Source organism: Numida meleagris, chromosome Z, assembly GCF_002078875.1.
Source record: "Numida meleagris isolate 19003 breed g44 Domestic line chromosome Z, NumMel1.0, whole genome shotgun sequence".
NCBI classification, from domain to species: domain Eukaryota; kingdom Metazoa; phylum Chordata; class Aves; order Galliformes; family Numididae; genus Numida; species Numida meleagris.
In genome coordinates, this window is record NC_034438.1 from 24,593,370 (window position 1) to 24,612,907 (window position 19,538).

The 19,538-nt window shown below is 37.1% G+C and overlaps 1 protein-coding gene across 3 annotated transcripts in view; it reads left to right on the forward strand.

The window, feature by feature from the left end:
• The window catches only part of ANKRD31 (ankyrin repeat domain 31), a 57,334-nt gene extending 40,786 nt beyond the window's left edge, over positions 1 to 16,548 (forward strand). The window contains exons 18-22 of one of the 3 annotated variants that reach the window (XM_021380139.1): positions 3,810 to 3,906; positions 6,044 to 7,034; positions 8,638 to 8,778; positions 9,407 to 9,503; positions 12,866 to 16,548. In XM_021380139.1, coding sequence (XP_021235814.1) covers positions 3,810 to 3,906; positions 6,044 to 7,034; positions 8,638 to 8,778; positions 9,407 to 9,503; positions 12,866 to 12,927 — 1,388 coding nt within the window. In that variant the 3' untranslated portion in view covers positions 12,928 to 16,548. Of the gene's footprint in view, positions 1 to 3,809; positions 3,907 to 6,043; positions 7,035 to 8,637; positions 8,779 to 9,406; positions 9,504 to 12,865 lie in introns of those variants that run through there. The other 2 variants (XR_002433281.1, XR_002433280.1) reach the window with 2 other exon arrangements.

The following is a 19,538-nucleotide window of genomic DNA, read 5'->3' on the forward strand; positions in this document are numbered from 1 at the left end:
TGTGTAATTTGATTTGGCCTATCGAATCTCAGTTCAGATTAATCTCAAGAGACTACTAAGTGACACTGATTTCCTAGATCATGAGGCCGTGACTGTTCAAGTGACAGAGCTTGCTGCAAGAAGGCCTTTGATCAGTGTCTCTCTCCCAGACTGCCTCTGCTAGCTAGGCAGAACTGTGTGTACTTTCAGGCATCTCATGCCCATGAAAGAGCTTTGCTCCAGAGCAGCAAGGAAGGTTGTTTCCTTTCATTTATTTCCCTGAAAATAGTGTGAAGCTTTCAAATTATATTTAAAGGGATCAAAAATAAATGTGAATTATGGAATTATACAGACTTACAGCTTCCAAGTCAAATTTATGACAATTGAACGGTTAATTACATTATTTACATCATTACATTTGCTTGAAAAGTGTTTGTCAAACGGACATATGTTAGGCAGAAACCTGTATGCATGATAAAGCTTCATACAAAATAAGGTGAAACAGATCTGTACAATTTCATGAATGAGGAAAATAAGAAGTATCAGACTTCCTGTTTAGGGATATAAGTGAGATTGACATGGTGGTCTTTAACCACACCTGACTAAAATGTTAATTGTAGTATCATAGAATTGCTGAGGTTGGAAAAGACCTTCAAGATCATCAAGTCCAACCTCAGCCTAACCATGCTACCCTAACAACCCACTGCTAAATCGTGTCCCTGAGCACCGCATCCAAATGGTTTTTAAACACATTCAGGGATGGTAACTCAACTACCTCCGTGGGGAGCCTATTCCAGTGCTTAGCAATCCTTTCTGTAAAGTAGTCTTTCCTGATATCCAATATAAACCTTCCCTGGCACAATTTGATGCCATTTCCCCTTGTCCTGTCACCCATCACCAGTGAAAAGAGACCAGCCCCACTCTCACTGCAATCACCTTTCAGGTATTTGAAGAGAGCAATGAGGTCTCCACTCAGCCTCCTCTTCCCCAGACTAAATAGCCCCAGTTCCTCCAGTCTCTCCTCATAGGGCATATTCTCCAAGCCCTTCACAAGCCTTGCTGCCCTTCTTTGGATCTGCTCCAGCACCTCAATGTCCTTTCTGTGCTGAGGTGCCCAAAACTGAGCACAGTACTCAAGACGGAGCCTCACCAGTGCCGAGTACAGGGGCAGATTTACCTCCCTAGTCCTGCTCACCACACCATTCCTGATCCAAGCCAGGATGCCATTGGCCTTCTTGGCCACCTGGTCACACTGCTGGCTCATATTCAGCCAACTGTCCATCAGCACACCAGGGTCCCTTTCCATCAGGCAGCTTTCCAGCCACTCCTCCCCAGGCCTGTAGGGTTGCCTGGGGTTGTTATGACCAAAATGCAGGACCCAACACTTGGCTCTATTGAAACTCATGCAGTTTACCTTGGCCCATCAGTCCAGTCTATCCAGATCCCTCTGTAGTGCCTTTCTACCCTCCAGCAGATCAACACTTCCTCCCGACTTGGTGTTGTCTGCAAACTTACTGAGGGTGCACTCATCCCCTCATCAAGATCACTGATAAAGATGTTGAATAGTAGTGGCCCTAGCACCAAGCCCTGGGGGACGCCACTCGTGACTGGCCACCAGCTGGATTTAACTCCATTGACCACAACTCTTTGGGCCCAGCCATCCAGCCAGTGTTTCACCCAGCAGAGCGTATGCCCATCCAAACCATGGGCAGCCAGCTTCTCCATGAGGATGTTGTGGGGGACAGTGTTGAAAGCGTTACTGAAATCCAGGTAGACCATATCAACAGCCTTACCTTCATCCACTAAGTGGGTCACCTTGTCATAGAATGGAATCAGGTTTGTTGAGCAAGATCTACCATTCATGAACCCATGCTGACTGGGCCTGATCTCCTGGTTGACCTTTAACTGATCCATGATGGCTCCCGAGATTATCTGTTCCATAACCTTCCCTGGCACCGAGGTGAGACTGATAGGTCTGTAGCTACCAGGATCATCTTTCCAGCCCTTTCTGAAGATGGCCATCACGTTTGCCAATCTCCAGTCCACCAGGATATTCCCAGTTAGCCAGGGCTGTCGAAGGATGATGGAGGGTGGCTTGGCAACCACATCCGCCAACTCCCTCAGCACTCTAGGGTGCAATTCATCTGGCCCCATGGACTTGTTACTGTCCAGCTTTTGGAGGAAGTCCAAAACCATCTCATCATGGGATTACGAAGGGCCTGTTCCCCATGTCTGTCTACCAGCACAGGGGACTGTGTGCCCCGGGAGCAACTGATCTTACTATTAAAGACTGAGGCAAAGAAGGCATTAAGTACCTCAGCCTTATCCTGATCCTTGGTCACCGTGTTGCCCTGAGCATCCAACAAGGGATGGAGATTCTCACTAGCCTTCCTCTTGCTTTTGATATATTTATAGAAATATTTATTGCTCTCTTTCAGCTTAGTGGCCAAGTTCAGTTCTTGCTGGGCTTTGGCCTTTCTAATTTTCTCCCTGAGCAGCTTCACTACATATTTGTAATCCTCATAAGTTGCTTGCCCCCTCTTCCAAAGACCATAAACTTTCCTTTTTTTCCTGAGTTCCATCTGAGTTCATCTAACTACTTCTTAAATGAAATCATAATTACTACTTGTGAAAAAGAACAAGACTGAACAAGAATATGTCAATATATTGACGAACTAACAATAGGGAATAAGGTATTTTTATGCAATACAGTCTACTCTAAATTATAGATTCACATTCTCTGTTAAATTACTTTAAACTCACTCAGGGTGGTGAGGCACTGGCACAGGCTGACCCAAAAAAATGTGGACGCCCCATCCGTGGAGGCATTCAACGCCAGGTTGGACGGGGCCTTAGGCCTTGGCAGCAACCCAACAACCTGGGTGGCAACCCTGCCCATGGCAGGGGGTTGGAATGGGATGGTCTTTAAGGTCTCTTCCAACAGAAACCATTCTGTGACTCTGTGATAAGTAAGAGTAGTAATTTAATATCTTTCTGATTTAATAAATAAGTAAATACTGATAGGTACTATGGAATAAGTTATTGGAAACATTAATTACAATTTTTAGTCATATAATTGTCCATAATGAGGGTTTCTGTAACGAAATTTTGTCTCTCCTGTTTTATACTTTCAGAGATTGTATGTTTCATGTATTAATCCAGCGGTATCTGCTGACCATGACTTACAAACTCTTTCTTATGATGTATGTCTAAGAAAAGAGAGTATCCAGAGAAGAATTTTAACTGCTTCTCCTATTGCAGAAAAATATAGCTAATAAGAATTTATAATTTCTAGTCTATGATACATATTTGAAGATATGTGAGAATAAAGTGTGTATGCTTTTAGCATATTTTTAACTAGGAGCAGCTACAATTATCAAATTATTTTATACTTCAGATATAAAGGTTTTAGCCACCTTCTTAAGCTTGTGTAACTTCTGCAGATTGCTTCACACGTAATTATTATGTTATGCAGCTCCTTGCAGCACAAAGAACTCCAAAAAGGTTTCAGTGCTTCTCAGCCATGGGACAGTTCTTTTAATCTGCTTTGTTCCCTTAAAAACTTCCTAGACTGGGCACTTATACTTCAAACTTTTCTGATACTTGGACTATTCAGTTTTAAATTAAACCTGTACTTAATTCTTCCTGAGAATAATTTCTTTAAAAGTATTCTATTTGTAAATAGCTTTTAACGTGTATGGCAGTATAAAGCTGTAACAATATTTTTATACTTTGGCAGTGGTTTTTGCTCTATTAAATTTGTTATTGCTATAATTATTTTCTACTAACCATTGCCATCATCATTCTGATTATATCAAAATAATGGACAGATGTGTTTATCCGAGGCCTGTCTCAGATAGAAGGTACTTTGAATGAAGTGTTTGCAGAACAGAAAGCAGACAGGGATGCCCTTGCTAAAAAGTACAGGTACGTAGAATACAAGGTTTGTATTTATAGGATTTTTTTAAAGCAATACTGGCAGGGGTAATTTGGAGATTAGTAACAGTGCTGTGAAAGCAGAATGAACTCTTTTCATTCTGTCTTTGCTGCAGATCCATATTAGCTTCTGTTACCTTCAGTAGGAGGTGAATTACGCAAATGTCATGAATTACTAGAAAATAAGGTTTATGACAAGAGAAGTTAGAGTTCCAAACTATTCTTGTGAACAAGCTAGTGAATGAATTAAAAAACAAAGACAAAACAATTTGTATTTTCGCAACCTTAATCTGCCTTCTAATATTGAGAAATAAAGTGTTCTAGAGAAAACCGATAAGTATTTCTGGGTATTGCAGATACCCTGTGGCTAATGCAACAGCTGTCCATCAACTGCAATGAACTAAATAACAAATTATATTTCCTTTTAATGATTTATATGATGTAAAGTTTGTTTTTAACAAAATAACATAAAATCTTTTTCCACACAAGACATGAACATACAGAAGATGAGGAAGCATTGTCGTGTTTTTTTATCTTTCTGTTGCTCACTTAGTTGGCACAGGAAGATATATTACTTCTCAATTTCTGTATATTGCTTTGAAGATATTAAAATGTTTTCTCACCTAAGAAAAATGAGGAGAGAAAAGCATCTTATTTGTATGTTGCTTTGCCCTTGTCATTCTAGTCCTGCTATTTTTGCCTCATACTTTCTTCAGTTGCATCTTCTTCTGTATTTATACAGCAATAAAGCAACAAAATTTCACCAAAGAAAAATTTCTAGAAAAATATCTGGAGTGTCCTAGTATTCTACAGGATTCTGTAGTTGTGAAGGCTTAGTAATACTAGCGATAGACAGTAGGCAGATATGTTAATCATATCATGGGTTCTAAACAAGATTGCAAGTACTATCCCAGTTTTGGACATTAATACAGTCACATTGTAATTTAGCTCTTCCTGTTCTATATCAACTAGTCTTGCTGTTCCTCTGATCCCCTCTACAGTCTCTCTCTTCCCAGTGTGGGATAATGTTACTTGCATGGCGTCTGTCCTATGGGTGAAGTTTAAAGCAAACCTTGCTGCTGTTCCTTTTCCCACACTTTGTGGTACTCCTCTATCTTTCCAGTAGAATGTCAGAGCAGTGGTGCAAACAATTGCCCCATGAGGTGGGATTAGGAAAAAAAAAGTATGGGGTCATACTGGCCCGGAATGGTCCAGTGGCTGATGCAGCAGGGGACTGGTGGACCCATGCCCTAGGGAAAACAAAGGGAAAAAGAGAAGGGTAGGAAAACCGTAGACGGGTCTAAAATAAAACAGCGGCAACAATCTGCAGAGGAATGTTAATTTACTAAATATGATATCAAAATTGAGGCCAATAAATCAAAACAGAGAGAGTTCAAAGCTGAGATTCTTACTCCGTAAGCTGCAGGGGGACCACGTGCTTCTCCGCCGCATACAAAGAGAGAACTCCTGGTCTGCCAGGCGGCTTCACCAGCCCCCTCCAGACACAAAGACCCCTGGGGAGTGCAGCTCCTCCCCTCCCCCTCCAAGAACCAAGCACCCAAAAATGGCAGTCCTCCAAACCAGGACATTAACTCTTTAACTGCCAGTGCTTTACACGATGTTATGATGTGGAATACCAACAACAAAAATCACAAAAGCATGACAATTATTACAGTTTTGATTTTCACTAAGCATTTTGTGGTGAAAGACCATAAAAATATGATAGTAACTTCAATATTTCATTCTGAGCTCCTTGAAAAAAAGACTCCAAGTTTGAGCTGCAGTGGCACTGAATTCAATGAACTACTGGGATTTGTAGTGATAAAAGACTGACTAGTGATAGTACAAACTTGATGAGTTAGAGCTGGTGTAAGGTCTTTGCTGCAGTTTTGATGCTTTGCATCTTACTTTTAGACAGGATTCTGCAATTTGTTGTGCATAAAGCCTTGCATTTGAACAATAAACTTAATCTATTACCAACCTTAGATATGATAAAAAAAAAAGCTGTGTTCAAATTTTAGAGGTTGGTAAAGTCCTTTGAAATATATCCCTGTTTTTAGTGAGTTGAACTGTTTCTGTTTGGTGTTCATAGTAACTCTGGGGTCTTTATTATTTAAATTTTCTGTAGGGCTTCAGCAGAATCTTTTAAAAAAGGAGCACAGAGGGAACAAGTAGCTAACCTCTCTTCCAGACAAAAGAATCAGTTGACTGTTGTCCAAAACCAGAAGAAATTACTCCAGAAAATAGAAAATTACAGAAAAACAAAGCAAGTGTTCAGAGCATCAGATTCAGAGAAGCAAATCATGAATCCTGATGTAGTTACGTATGCTATGGGGCTTGGTGCCAGCATGCCTAATGAAAACAGAGTAGAAGCACATTTCTCTTTAGAAAATAGATTTTCAGCTCAGGAATGCAGCCAGTATCCAAACAACTGCTTGACTGAGACAGAAGCAAATAAAGAAGCAGTTAGAAGCAAAGTGGTTTCTGATAGCACTTCAGCATCTGAAAACTGGATAAGAAAATATTACTTCTGTGACATATCATCACTGACAAATGCTATAGAGTTAGTGGCATTGCCTTCAAAACCTGATGCTTCCACTGCTAAAACCAAGTGTTCGCAGCAAAAAGACATTGATCACATAACAGTTGGAGAGCAAGGAAACCAGTCATTAGATCCCTCTTCAGTGACCAACATATTAAATATTTCAGAAACCCAAAGCATTGCTGTCAGTGACAACATTTGTCAGCCAGGCAGTGACTGTCAGCAGGTTCTTGCAGATGAGGATATACACAGATATGTAAATAAGAAGGAAGCTTTCCAGCAGCACCAGCAAGTAGCAGCATCAATGTCTGCAGATAACTTTCCTAATCTACATCAAATGTTCTTTCGGAGTTGTGGGAAGTCATTTAATGCAGACTCAATGGTTGCAAATTTTGCATCAAACGCAGATTATCCAGTAAACCTTAGTGAGAAATCTTTCCAGAACTATAGTTACAAGGAATGTGAACAAAAACAAAAGAAGTATGCAAGAAAAAACACAAAAAAACTTCAGCTGACAGATCTTCTTGAATTGGGAAGGATTAAGCCAGGAGAAAATGTTTTGGAATTCACTCTGAAGGTAATTGTTGAGATATAATAATGCTAATATTAGTGAATAATTGAGGGGAAAGAAACCCAACTCTAAAATGGGGAAACAGCGGTCTGTATTGTCAGCACTTAGTAGTGAAAAATTTTATGTGTTAGTTACGAGTAATCTTTTATGAGTTTTAAAGGAGAATGCTATGGATAATGTGTTCTGTTAGCCCATGATTTTAACACCCAAAATACTGCTTATGTAATTGCTTAACTTTGCATTATCAGTTTCTTAGTGTTTCCTATTGCTAAAGCCGGAATAGAATTGTTGGTTAGTCAACGTTGTGTACTTCTTCAAATTTAAAGGCGGGAAATATTAGGATTTGTATGACTTAATGTAGTTTTTTGAAGCAACTATCAAGGATTTCCTCTGTGTCATGGTAGACATGAGCATATGCCAGATTACTTACTAGCTGGTTTTGGGGTCTGATACAAACCATGTTTGCAAAAAAATAAAGTAAAATCAACCTCTATTTAATACAAAAACGTGCCACCGTGTTTCCAAATACAAAGCAGGTTTTTAAGACAGCTGCTGAGGAACTGACTTAGTATTGAGCAAATGGTGGAATTACTGACTGAATTCCCATCTGTGGTCTAGTTAACTTCCGGAACAACATATTAATTAAAATGTGAAAGGTTGTTTTTAGCTAACCAGGTATAATTAATGCAGAAAAGACTTCTTTTTCTGCACCCACAGTCTACTCAGGAATGCTTTTTTTTCTGAGAGCAGCTGGTTTGTTGCTATGTTTTGTAACATAAGACAGTGTTAGCACTGGATTATGTAAAAGATTTATGCATGCTTTTCTTTTTGTTGGAGGATGTGTAATTTTCCTCTAAACTCTAAGATGATTAAATTGAAGGATAAAGAATTTAGCATGCTGTTATCTCTGAAGACTGTTATCTGTGATTACAACTTATTACATGCGGATCCTAAGGAATGATAACCCTGTATTGAAATGCTGTTGTTGTGGCTTTAGAGAAGTCAGTGATTTTAGTAGAATGAAAAGGGCACTCATTCGTGTCTTAGAAAACCATGAGTGCTGTAGAGATTGAAATTTAGAGGCCAGTATCAGTTGCATTGCAAAGAAGTGATTTGTAAAGTTTCTTCACAGTTGTATAAATCAACTTGGTAAAAACATATAGATAGTACATAGTCCTTACTTAAATTAGCTTTGGGCAGGCAGCACCTGGATTTTGAATGCTATGGACCAATGCTATGAAACTGTGAATTAGATTTAATGTTTATCAAAATATTTGAGTTAAACATCTTAATTTAGATTCTTAGAGAGTCAAACCATTTGTTATGGTGGAAAGTGGCTAAATATTTTTTGGTGGATCGTTCCCTTATTCTGATTGCTTAACCTTGTACATACTAAGCAACATTACCTAGTAATGTATATAACAAAACTATAACTTTCTGAACTGTAAAAAACTGTAAGCCGTAAGAATTTTTATGTATTTATTGAGAAAAAAAATTGGCTGCAACTCTTCAGCTATGTGGTCCAACATTTTCTCCATGTTTTAAGGATTTTAATTCAGGTTTTTTAATTTATGAGCTGAAAACTATTTTGTAATTTTTCTTTTTTTAGGAATTCAGTTGCAAAGCCACGCTTTTAACAAATGGAAAGATCAAAACAAGTAAGAACAAAATATTTCAGAATCCAGTTCAGTGGGTTAAAGACCTACTAGGAAATGATATTTATGTGACATGGAAGTATGCGTGGAACAAGGTATGCTTGATTTTTACTTTCAGAAATAATATTAATAATTGGAAATAACAAATTTAACAAATCTGTAATTTATAAGGTGAAATGCAGTCAGGAAATATTTTCACTCTTTTCAGTCTCCATTTCTTAGTTCTAAAAACAGGGTACAAGCCTAAATTTTAAAGTCTTCCTACTGCTAATGAAGTACTGTGAACAGAATTATGTAACTTCAGAAAAAGAGTAGCTGTACAATGCTGAACTAGACAGAGTTGTTCAGAGATTGTGGAATGCCTACTCTATAAGCTATCATTGTTTTGAAAGCATAGTTTTAAAAATGATTAAGAAATGGACTGAAAAAGCTGAAAAGTAGTTAAGAAAATAACAAGGTGCAGTCTTATTGAAATGTCAAAATGTCAGGGACAAATGTTGCAAAAGTAGTGTTATAGTTTAGAGATCTTAGTAGATAAGTGACATTTTTTTCAATAAGAATTTAAATCAGCAGAATTTCTGCTTGATATTGGCAGATGCAGACTATTAAGTGCCTAAACTGAATTTTAAAAGAAAAGTGAAAGTTTTTCACCTATCAGAAAAAAAAGAAACCAAACACAAAGCAATTAAAATGAACAGTTACTCAGTTAGATTTTCTTTGTAGGTTGCTTATCATGGGACACAGTTGTCAAAGCTCATTGTTGAAGATGCACCTGTTTCTAATGACCTGGAAATACCATCACAACAGAGAGAGCTTGAAGGTATGTACCACTTAAAATCTAACGTTCACCATGACTGAAGCATCAGGAAGTAATTTCTCAAGAGCTTATATTCCAAAATTCATCCATCACTTTCTGATTTATTCTGGGCTACATGCGTACCTCAGATCCCTGAATTTAAACATAAATAGTGACATAAATTACAAGTGGCCCTTAAAGAAGTACGTTTCTTTTCTTTCAGAAAGTAGTTGGATCAAGGAGATAATTACTAATGACTTGGTTGCTATATAAATATCTATGTAAAATTTTGTTTAAAAATATTTAATATAGAGAGAATGAAGTTTTTAATAAGTTAATTTCATACTTTGTTTACTCTTTCAGAAACTCAGTTATGTCCATAGCTTTTAATTGTATGTACTTATTAAGATCGCAGATAGTGTGTGTTGGTGGAAATCCAAGTATGTTGAAGCAACAGTACTAACTATGGACTCCACTGTTGTCACAAACAGAAACTGTGAAAACATTTCCTTGCACTGAAAGAGAAGCAGCTGAAAGTCTCCCTATTGCCAGAGAATTAAGGAGTAAGGTTTCTGTTTTTAACTGGTAAAAAAAAAACTAGTGATGGAAGCAGGAGACATAGAGCAGATACACAAGAAAAAAAAGGAAGTAGGTGGAACATAATTGATTTGGATGAGCAAAGAAAAGCATAGTGGGGAAAAATGATGACTGTGCTGATGGATTGGATTGATCTAAAAGAGATAATGAAGTTTTTCAGAGCTCCATATGTTCTACTCTCCTGAATCCAAATTAGAAACATCTTGTTATTGTATATAGTTAACAAAATAACTGAATGTCATTTGAAATGTTCAGTGACATATCTCTGCAGAGTAACAGAAAAGACAAATGCTTCCTGGATTTAGGTAGAGAAATATGATGCACTGTGGAATAATGTAATGTAGTCTAATTTCAACAGAGGAATATAAATGCTGAGATCTTTGGGGAGTTCACTGAGCTTTTAAATTTGCATTTTTATGTTGATTGCACATTAAACCCTACTGGTAGTATTAGCAGTATTCAGTAGTGCTTACTCCATTTCAGGTAGCATTTTTGCCTATACTACCTTTGATTACACCTCAGAGGCATGACCACCAAGAGTCCTGTTCAATTGCAGTGCAAGGTCTGAGTGGTTAACTCAAACCCTGAGTGGCCAGTGTTACTTTTCACCAAAGGGAGTCAGGTCTGCTGTGGGAAACAGTAACAAGTGTATGGAAGGTGAAGCGTCTAAATCTGTGTCAGGCACTATCAACTGAAAATGTATTCACATTGTAAAGCCATTGTTTAAGGTTCTGCAAGGCCTTCAGCTGCATTGCAAAAGGTGGAGTAAACGCTGGAGCTGAGAATCTTCTGCAAAAAAAATACTTTGTTAGCCTACATTTTTGTATGTTTGTATGTGGATGTTAGCAGTGAGCAGTTAGACTGAATGTCTTAACTGCCATTTTTTAAATCATGCACTCAAGAAAAACCCTCAAACTGGGAACACCCAAGAAAACAAACCCCCCAACAAACTGAACTCTCTTTGATTTTAATTGAAAAGTTACATGTTATGACTCATAAGAGTTGTGTTTCTCTGCTGAACAAATGACCATCCAGCCACGTTCATGTTTTCTCAACTTACTCATTGTAGTTCTGCTTACCAGCTAACAACTGTCTTGCAGCATGTGTGGTTGAAGTCACCCTGTTATTTGAGTGACCAGTCCTATCTAGAAACTTACAGCAAGAGAGTAGATTCACTTTGCAGACAAAGATAACCTCTGACAGACATGAAGGGATTATGCAAAATAAAAATTTGTAATACAATAAAAGCAAATAACTTGGACATTCACAGAAATATTGTTCCAATTATAGATTTCTTTGTGTCTAATACAATTTTTCTTTTCAGTAAAGGAAGAACTGCTTAGTGTGCACGGTATAACCTTCAAAAAAATTTAACCAACCGATCAGTTTCCACATTTCTAGCTTATAGAACTCAAATCTTTTGTATCCACTTTTTCTATCCACTTGAGGAGAAACTTTTTGGATTTCTGACCAAAAATATTTCTGAAAGCTAACTATGAAAAAGTAACTCTTACTTAGAAAGGAAAATCCTTCGAAAACTTCTCTCGTGTTTAATTGAGTCTCTTAAATGAAGCTTTGGAAGTGCCTTGAGAATGCACGTAGCCCAAGGATGGATTTGCAGTATTGTTTGCCCCTTGAGTGGTTCTTAGGAAACAAATGCAGATACAAAATGCCATTGCTTCTTTACTTCATGCTGAATAAATTACAAATGTAAAGTTCAAGTGCTTTAAATTGACTTTTAACTAGTATTTGTTTTGGGCTTCACTAGTCCTGGGAAATGATAGAAGAATAATTCTAGCACTTTTCTTGCTAGTCAGTCTTAGTTTGTTGTACTTGTGCAGTACAGAGTTCTGGTACCGAGGTTGCTGCTGTGGCAGGAGAATATTTAAATCCAAATGAAGTGCTCCATAGAATGAAACCAAAACTATTAAGTACTTGTGTACCATGTAGATATAACATTGGAGTAGCAGTAAACATTGCATGTGCATATTAGTAAAAATTTTCCTTTGGACCTTAAACTGTGAACTCCTCAGAGTTCTAATTCAGAGCTCCAGATTCTGCCCAGGCTTAAAAAATTATGTCACAAACTACATTCACTGGTAAGGTTTGGTATTATTATCCTAATATTTTTGGAAGAAAGATGGAAAAGATAATGAATATTTAGCAATTAAAAGATCAGGATGAGAACTGAGAGCCCAAAGTTTAATTTCTTTTAAACAAACATCACGACTTAAAGGAGCTTGACTCTGCATATTTGAATTTTGGATTGGGTATTATTGGCACATCTCCATCAGTAACAGTTATATGGAAGAAGAGAAGTACTTGGAAATGTAAAAATATATGTAATGTATATATATCCTATAGTAAAATATTAATTAATTACACAGTGTCCTTATTCACATTCCTGTAAAAGACAGGGATGTATACTATGTATTCTTTACATTTTATGTTTTGGAAGCAGTGAGATTGTAAACAAATACTTCTTTACAGAATAATTTTCCATCTCAGAGTTATTTCATGGCGAGTATATTTTTTGAGTTCAGGCTTCAAAAATTAATTTTTACTGTGTTTGAATGCATTCTGTGTTCTCTCCTTTGTACATTATAGACAAAAGGTTTAAAAATATTTCTCAGTACTTTCAAGGTCCAGAGGTTTGCTTTGGGTAATTGCATACTTTACAAAGAAGCAAATAGTTATGTCAGCAAAACTTACAAAGCCACATTTTCCAGTAACTTGGTATGCCTGACTGAAGTATAGGCTTGCTTCATCTGCATACTCTTCCTTTCCAGAATCCTCTTCCTGCTTTTGGGTGACCATCAGCAAGGTAAAAGGTTGTGTGTCTGTGTACTGAGCTGAGTGGATAATGAGAACGAAACAAAATGGGACCAGAAAAATAAGAAATACTCTCAAGGACTTAATGTCATAGAAGCCAATTCTAAGAATTTAATGTCTGTGATTTCTTACCTCTTAGGTTTTTTTTCTGAAACTGGCATATAACTTCAAAGGTAACTAGGTGACTCAGAACCGTGCGCTAATGTAGGTCAGATGGAATTTCTGGAGGTCTCCAGTCCAGCTTCTTGGTCTAAGTAGGGCTAATTTACAAGTTAGATAACATTGCTTCAGCCCTTGTCCAGTCAATTTCTGAGTATTTTCAAGGATGTACATTGCACATCTCTTTACAAGCTGTTCCACTGCTTGACCATGCCAATGGTCATTTGTTTTTCCTGTGTTCAGGAATCTTGTTTTCTTAAGAAACCTGGCTTAAAGTAAACTGACTCTGAAGAGCTTTAAACAGTGGCTCTCTGGCCTTTTTACTTTAAAACTGTAAAAAAAAAAAAAAAAAGCTTTGATATCTGGCCTTTCAGCTGCACACAGCTGCTTTTCATCAGCTTCGGTGGTTATGTGTAGACTGAGGGAAGACTGAGAAAAATGGAACTGTTGTAGATAACCTTCCTAGTACACACCTATCTTCCCGTCTTACTTACAAAAGCGATAAAAGAAAGGCAGTGTAATTAACAGCAAGAGGAAGTCTTGCTGTGTTGCTTGTGAACAGGGAAAAGAGACTTTTTTGACACCACAGTCTAATAGTGTCAAATTAAAGCACTTAGGAGACTACCTGAATACCTTACCATGATGAACATTCCAATTATATTGCACTTTTTTTTTTTCCAGCACTGAATTTTAACAAAGTTGGAACAAATCTCTTAAGGAAAAATGTTTGGTATTCAAATCACTACACAGTAATAGCTCAGGGGAAGCCTCTAAAAGTAGTTCTGAGGCTGCACTTAAAAATCCACTGAGCAAGTCACAGCTCCTGCAGATTTTGCTAGTGTGTGAAAACCATGGGCTATAGGATGTCTACCTAACTGTTTTGACCTGAGCTGTAAAAGGATTTATACTTTGTCTTATGTTTCTTCTAATCTGCAACAACATGCTGTAAATTGTATATATTCTATTCTGGAAACTTGTGTACATTTTAAGATCGATATTGGCATGTATGTCAATCATACCTCTCAACTTTTTGGGAAAAATCAAATTATAACTGCAGTAAAGTCAGTAATATCTGCTGATACTTCGATTGTTCTCTCTTTATCCTAATAGGTGATGTTGTATTTCTATATTGTAACATTCTGTTTCTGTAATAGATTTGAGGGTTTGAGTTTCTCACCTTGGTAAACAAAAACTTAAAATAATAAACTGGTGCAAGGACCCTGGTGAGTAGCAGTTCATACAGTATCATATCACCTAAAGTATTTGTTACTGGCTAATGTGCATGTACCTGAGGTATGTAGCAGACAGGAAAAAAAGTTACTGTATAAGGTTATGACCTGGGTGAAAGTTTTAATGGAGAATGATATATTGTATTTATACCACTTATCTAGGCAGTGTTGGCAGGAGAGCTATGAAGTATCATTAATACATTTTTTAAACATTTAGAAACAGATTTAATAGTAACTGTATCTATCCAGAAAGTACAGTGTCTCCCAGTCTGTGTTGTGGGACCAATAATTCCTGCCTCGTGAAGCATAAAAATAAAGAGATTTCCGCATAAATCTTGAATCTGATACTTCAGAATAAAAAGCATGAATTCATACTCTCTCATCATGCCTGCGAGTACTTTTTCTATGTAGAAGTAGAGTGTATCAAGAAAGGTCACTGTTATGAAATACATTCAAAGAAGAGTGAATCTAGATAGCTGTTTTTTTGTTTGTTTGTTTGTTTTCTGCTTTATGACATTGCTTTTGTCAGTCTTGCTGGAGGACAAAAAGAAAGAATGAGGTTATGAGAAATGCTATTATTTATTGAGTAGAGGAAGAAACATTGCTTTCTCAAATCTAACATTTTATCTAGTATCTACAGAATAGAATAATGATTTGTGAAGCATTAATTAAATTCCAAAATATTGCTGTGCAAATTCTGGTACAATTTTAATGGTACAACAAAGTAACTCATCATTATAGTTCACTAGGTAACTTCCAAACTGAAATGATTTATTTTACAAGATGTGATAAATAACCTTCAAATTTTTCCAAAGGATGTTAACTACTAATATTAAAAAGAAAAATGCAGCATATGATAAATTAGCTTTTGAAAAAAAATATGGGTTTGGAAACAAAGTGTCACAAAGTAGCCAAATTCCATGCTGGCCAGTATTTTCTAGGACTTCCTTACCTTCAGGTATCTGGCTTAGATGACACGTCTCATTGTTAGAAAAGGATCACTCCTTACTCATTTGTTGCAAAAGCCGAAACCTTGGACTTCAGCATACAGAGGAGGAAAAATCTGTCACAATGAAGATATTTATCACATGAAGTGAATCAAGAAGTGCAGAGAGACCTGGAAAAAAAAAGAAGCTGAGGGGAAAAAAAACCAAAACCAGAAACAGTTATCAGGGAAGCATCATAAATCTTAAGCACCATAGGTCTTAATCAACTATAAATAAGTCATTTCCAAAATTACCACTAACACAGGAAGAATTTGTATGCCTCAATTCAGTCACAGTACTTTGAGAATAACAGGATCTAAAAATGTTATTTGTGTAAGGTGCTGGCTGTCATTTCCGAGTCCTTATTTGGTGTGAAGGGCCAATGCCTGTTGAGATTCCTGGTTTATGAGGCGTACTTCCTTTTGAGTTCTTGAGTGGAACACAGATGAGGCCCAAGAAACCTGCATTCTCTTAAGATAGTTTTTGTTCCAAACATTCATGGTGGAATTCTAGATCAAATGCTGTTGTCTTTAAGTGTGTTGTCCTTAGATCTTCTCTTCGGTAATGCGTCTGTAGGCCACATCCAAACTAGCTGCACCTAACAGATCCATTTGAGACAGGTGGAAAACATCTTCTGTGACTTTACTATTGATGTCACAAATCAGTTAGGCTTTCTCTCAGACATAGTAATAATCTTCGCCTGTGTTACAGAAGTATTGACACTAGAATGACTAATGCCTGTAAGTTGACTCAAATATGCTGGTGGTTGAAATGCAAGAACATTTAAATTCCTTTTACAGATAATTTGAAGCAGTATAATAGTTACAAAGTGATTTACAGTATCTGTGTGATTCCAGCACTATCTTATTGGGAAAAATGGTGGGATAGACATTTTTTAAAAATGGTTCTTCTTTTTTAGGGATCAGAAAGTGATGACTGCACAGAAGTAACGATCTTTTGTGACTAACCTTTATGCAGTTGGAAATTCTGGCCTGGCATTTATGATTTTGTGGCACTAATGGGAATTTCCCTTAAATAGCATTTTCAGGTTCTTACCTACCACAGAAGCAATGTCTTATAAAGCTGTAAGAAAATGAATATAAAAGTTGAAACTGTTTTAGAATAGTTTTGAAGCTATAAGGCTGAAACGGATGCCAGCACAGATGTAAAAGCTATTGGCAGGCTGGATGGAATGAGTACCAAGAGAATTTGTGTTTTCCCTGGACATACAGAGAGAGAGAAAAAAAAAAAAAAGGCTCATTCTGTTGATACTGATTGATACTTTATCTTCCATCTTACAAAGGTGGAAGAAAACAAGAGCACCTGACAAGACTACAAAGGTAGCAAAACAGAGAAGATCCTGCCTACATGTGAATCATCCACCTAAATTTTTTTCTGCACCTAAGGCATATAGATGAGTTTTGGATAGCAATATGGAAGCACTTCTGCACTGTTACAAGCCTCTAAGCTGCCAGTCTTACAAAGACAACCTTCAAAAAAGGAAGAGAATTAACAGAAAAAGGGAGAATGGAAACTTCAAAGTTTCCATTCCTTATGATTAAAATGTTTAATCATAAGGAAGGAGAGAAAAGGGAAGAAGAATTGAGAAAGAAATGCGGAAACAGGAAGAATGTTAGTCACATGTTTCGGAATATGGATTAAGGAACACAAGGAGTAAACATTCAAAAACTGATCAATCCCTACTGGAGAAAAAGATATTGTATATGGATATGGAAACTCTGTTACTCCAGACCAATGTCAGTACCAGGGAGAACAGCACTGAGGTGTAGACATTACTGTGATTTTGCTGTTGACTGTTACCTAAAATTAATGAAAATTAGAGATTAGCAAGTAGAGGTTTTAATTATGTGCTCCAGTAAGGTTGGATTTATGATGTAATACTTGTATATTATTTACAAAATCTTAATCCAATGGATAAGACATAGTTTTACCCAAAAGAATCTGCAAAGAAAACCATCAACTGCAAGGGAAAACAGTATATATTTCAATAGATTTATTTGGTCATAACTTTATTACATTTTCAGATTTTTTTTTTTTTTTACTTTTTTTTGTGAGATAGAGAAGCAGCAAAAGTACTAGAAGGACCGTTTCCAAAAGTAAAAAATGAGTGTCTCTTCTCCAGTTATGATCTCTCAGAAAAGGGTTTTAAAATAACTTCAGACATTGCAAAGAATTTTTTCTGTACTTACCTACAATCTGTGAGCATTTCAGGATGAAAAAGCTTCTTTCCACAAAGCAAAACAGGTTAAAGTCATGCCTGTCATGTCACTCTAGATGCGGTACTGTTATTATTTCAGCTCAGTTTCTGCCAGTTTATTTTATCAAAATATTCCCAGACTTACTTTTAAGATTTTTTTGTCCTGAGTGTGCTATCGTTAGAACTATTCTGTGACATCCCATTCAGATATTCCTATTTATACTCTTTGGAACATTATTTCCATTCGAGTATGTACGAGACTTCTTCTGGTGTGACTGACCGTTCTTTCATAAGAGATAAAGGCTTTGTGCATGAAGTACTGTAGTACAGCTTCTCAGAGACGTCATATATTCAGCCTGCCCATCTTCACTTGCCATAGTCTAAGATACTTAAATATATGTTGGACATCAGATTACAGCTCCATTATGCTTTTTTCTTACATTTTCTATTGTGTTATGGCACGAGTGTGCAGAAGAAATACTGAGAATGTAAAACATGGAATGATATCCTATTCTCACTGAAGTCAGACGTTTTACTGTGAATGCCACAGGAATGGAACAACACATTTCATCAAGTGCAAGATTGTTTATTTGCAATTCTGAACTTAAAGTTCTTACTTTTAATAGTAATGTGCTACTTCTCTGCTTTGCATGGTGGGCTCCCTGAAATCAGGACATTGCAGACAAATCCTCATTGAGTGGGAGAAATAGAGTTACAATGTCTAGTACCTACAAGATACACTGATTTTTCACCACTAGGACCTGCTGATGTTGTCAGCTCAGTGAATATGTCATGCATTTGGCAATTGATGTAAGTGACACAACTGGAAAACTTTGGTAACAGAGAAAGTTAAATTCTTGGTATGGCATATTGTAGCCTGGGAGTAAGTGCAAGGTAAATGACCAACTGCTGTTGCTTGAGGCAAGTTCTTTCTGCATTTAGATACTTCTTATTTTATCTGATCTAATCATCTTGGAATACCTATCCTCTTGAAATACCAAATACTGTCTGAACGCTCTTTTTAATCAGAGGCCATCACCATTCTTGTGACAGTCCTCCTTCTCTTACTAGCATCTGCTATATGTGCAGTTTCCAATACTGGATGGAAAAAGCGTGGATGGAAGATGAACAAAGTCAGGTAGCTTCAAAAGCAACACCCCCAAAAGCCAGTCTGATGTGTGCTCCTGCAGAAAAAAAATCTTATAATGTTTGCTAGTGCAGGATATTTATTCTGCTACTTGGTTACTGATTGTATCAGTGAAAATTACAAGTTCAGATGCTCAGTCAGTAACATATGTGCCTGAAGTTCATGCACTGCAGTAGTTGCTTCAGTTGGGCAGGTATTTAAGTACTGCAAATAACCCTTGTTCAATGCTGCGTTTGTTTATTTATTTATTTATGTGGTATACAGGTGTACAGCTTTCTTTTTCATATAATCTGTTCCAGACTGTAGGAAGGGCATGGTAAGAGATTCTGTAATTTCTGGGAAGTATACTGATCTCATCTCTTTATGTACAGAATATGTGAAATTCAAGTAATGCTGAAGAACAGCTGCATTTTCCATACCAATTCCCAATGAGAGGCATTGTATCATTGGAAACGGCTGCTGAGGGTTGGATTCTCACACTGAGCCCCAAAGCATGTAGCACTGGCCTTGCATCACTGAAGTCTTGGTGCAAGTACTGTGCCAGCATCACAGATGAGGTAGCTGAGATCTTATGATATAAGCATCTAGGGCACTGATACCTTTCTAGATAAGACTGCCAGTGAATGTTTTCTCCTGTGTCAGTGTGCACCGTATAATCATCCACATTCTTTTTCAACAGGTTTCTCTGTCCAATTCAACTCAGTAGAAAGTCCAACATGTTTTCTTCAGTTCACTGAGTTATTCATCGTATGTACAGAAGAGTTTCTACCATGGCCTCTAATGGAAAAGCACTGGAATTTCTACAGAGCATGTGAAGATTTTGGATTCTGAAGTCTTCTTGAGCGCTAATGCTTTTTTCTTCCATCATCGTTTAGTTCTAAATGTTCAAAT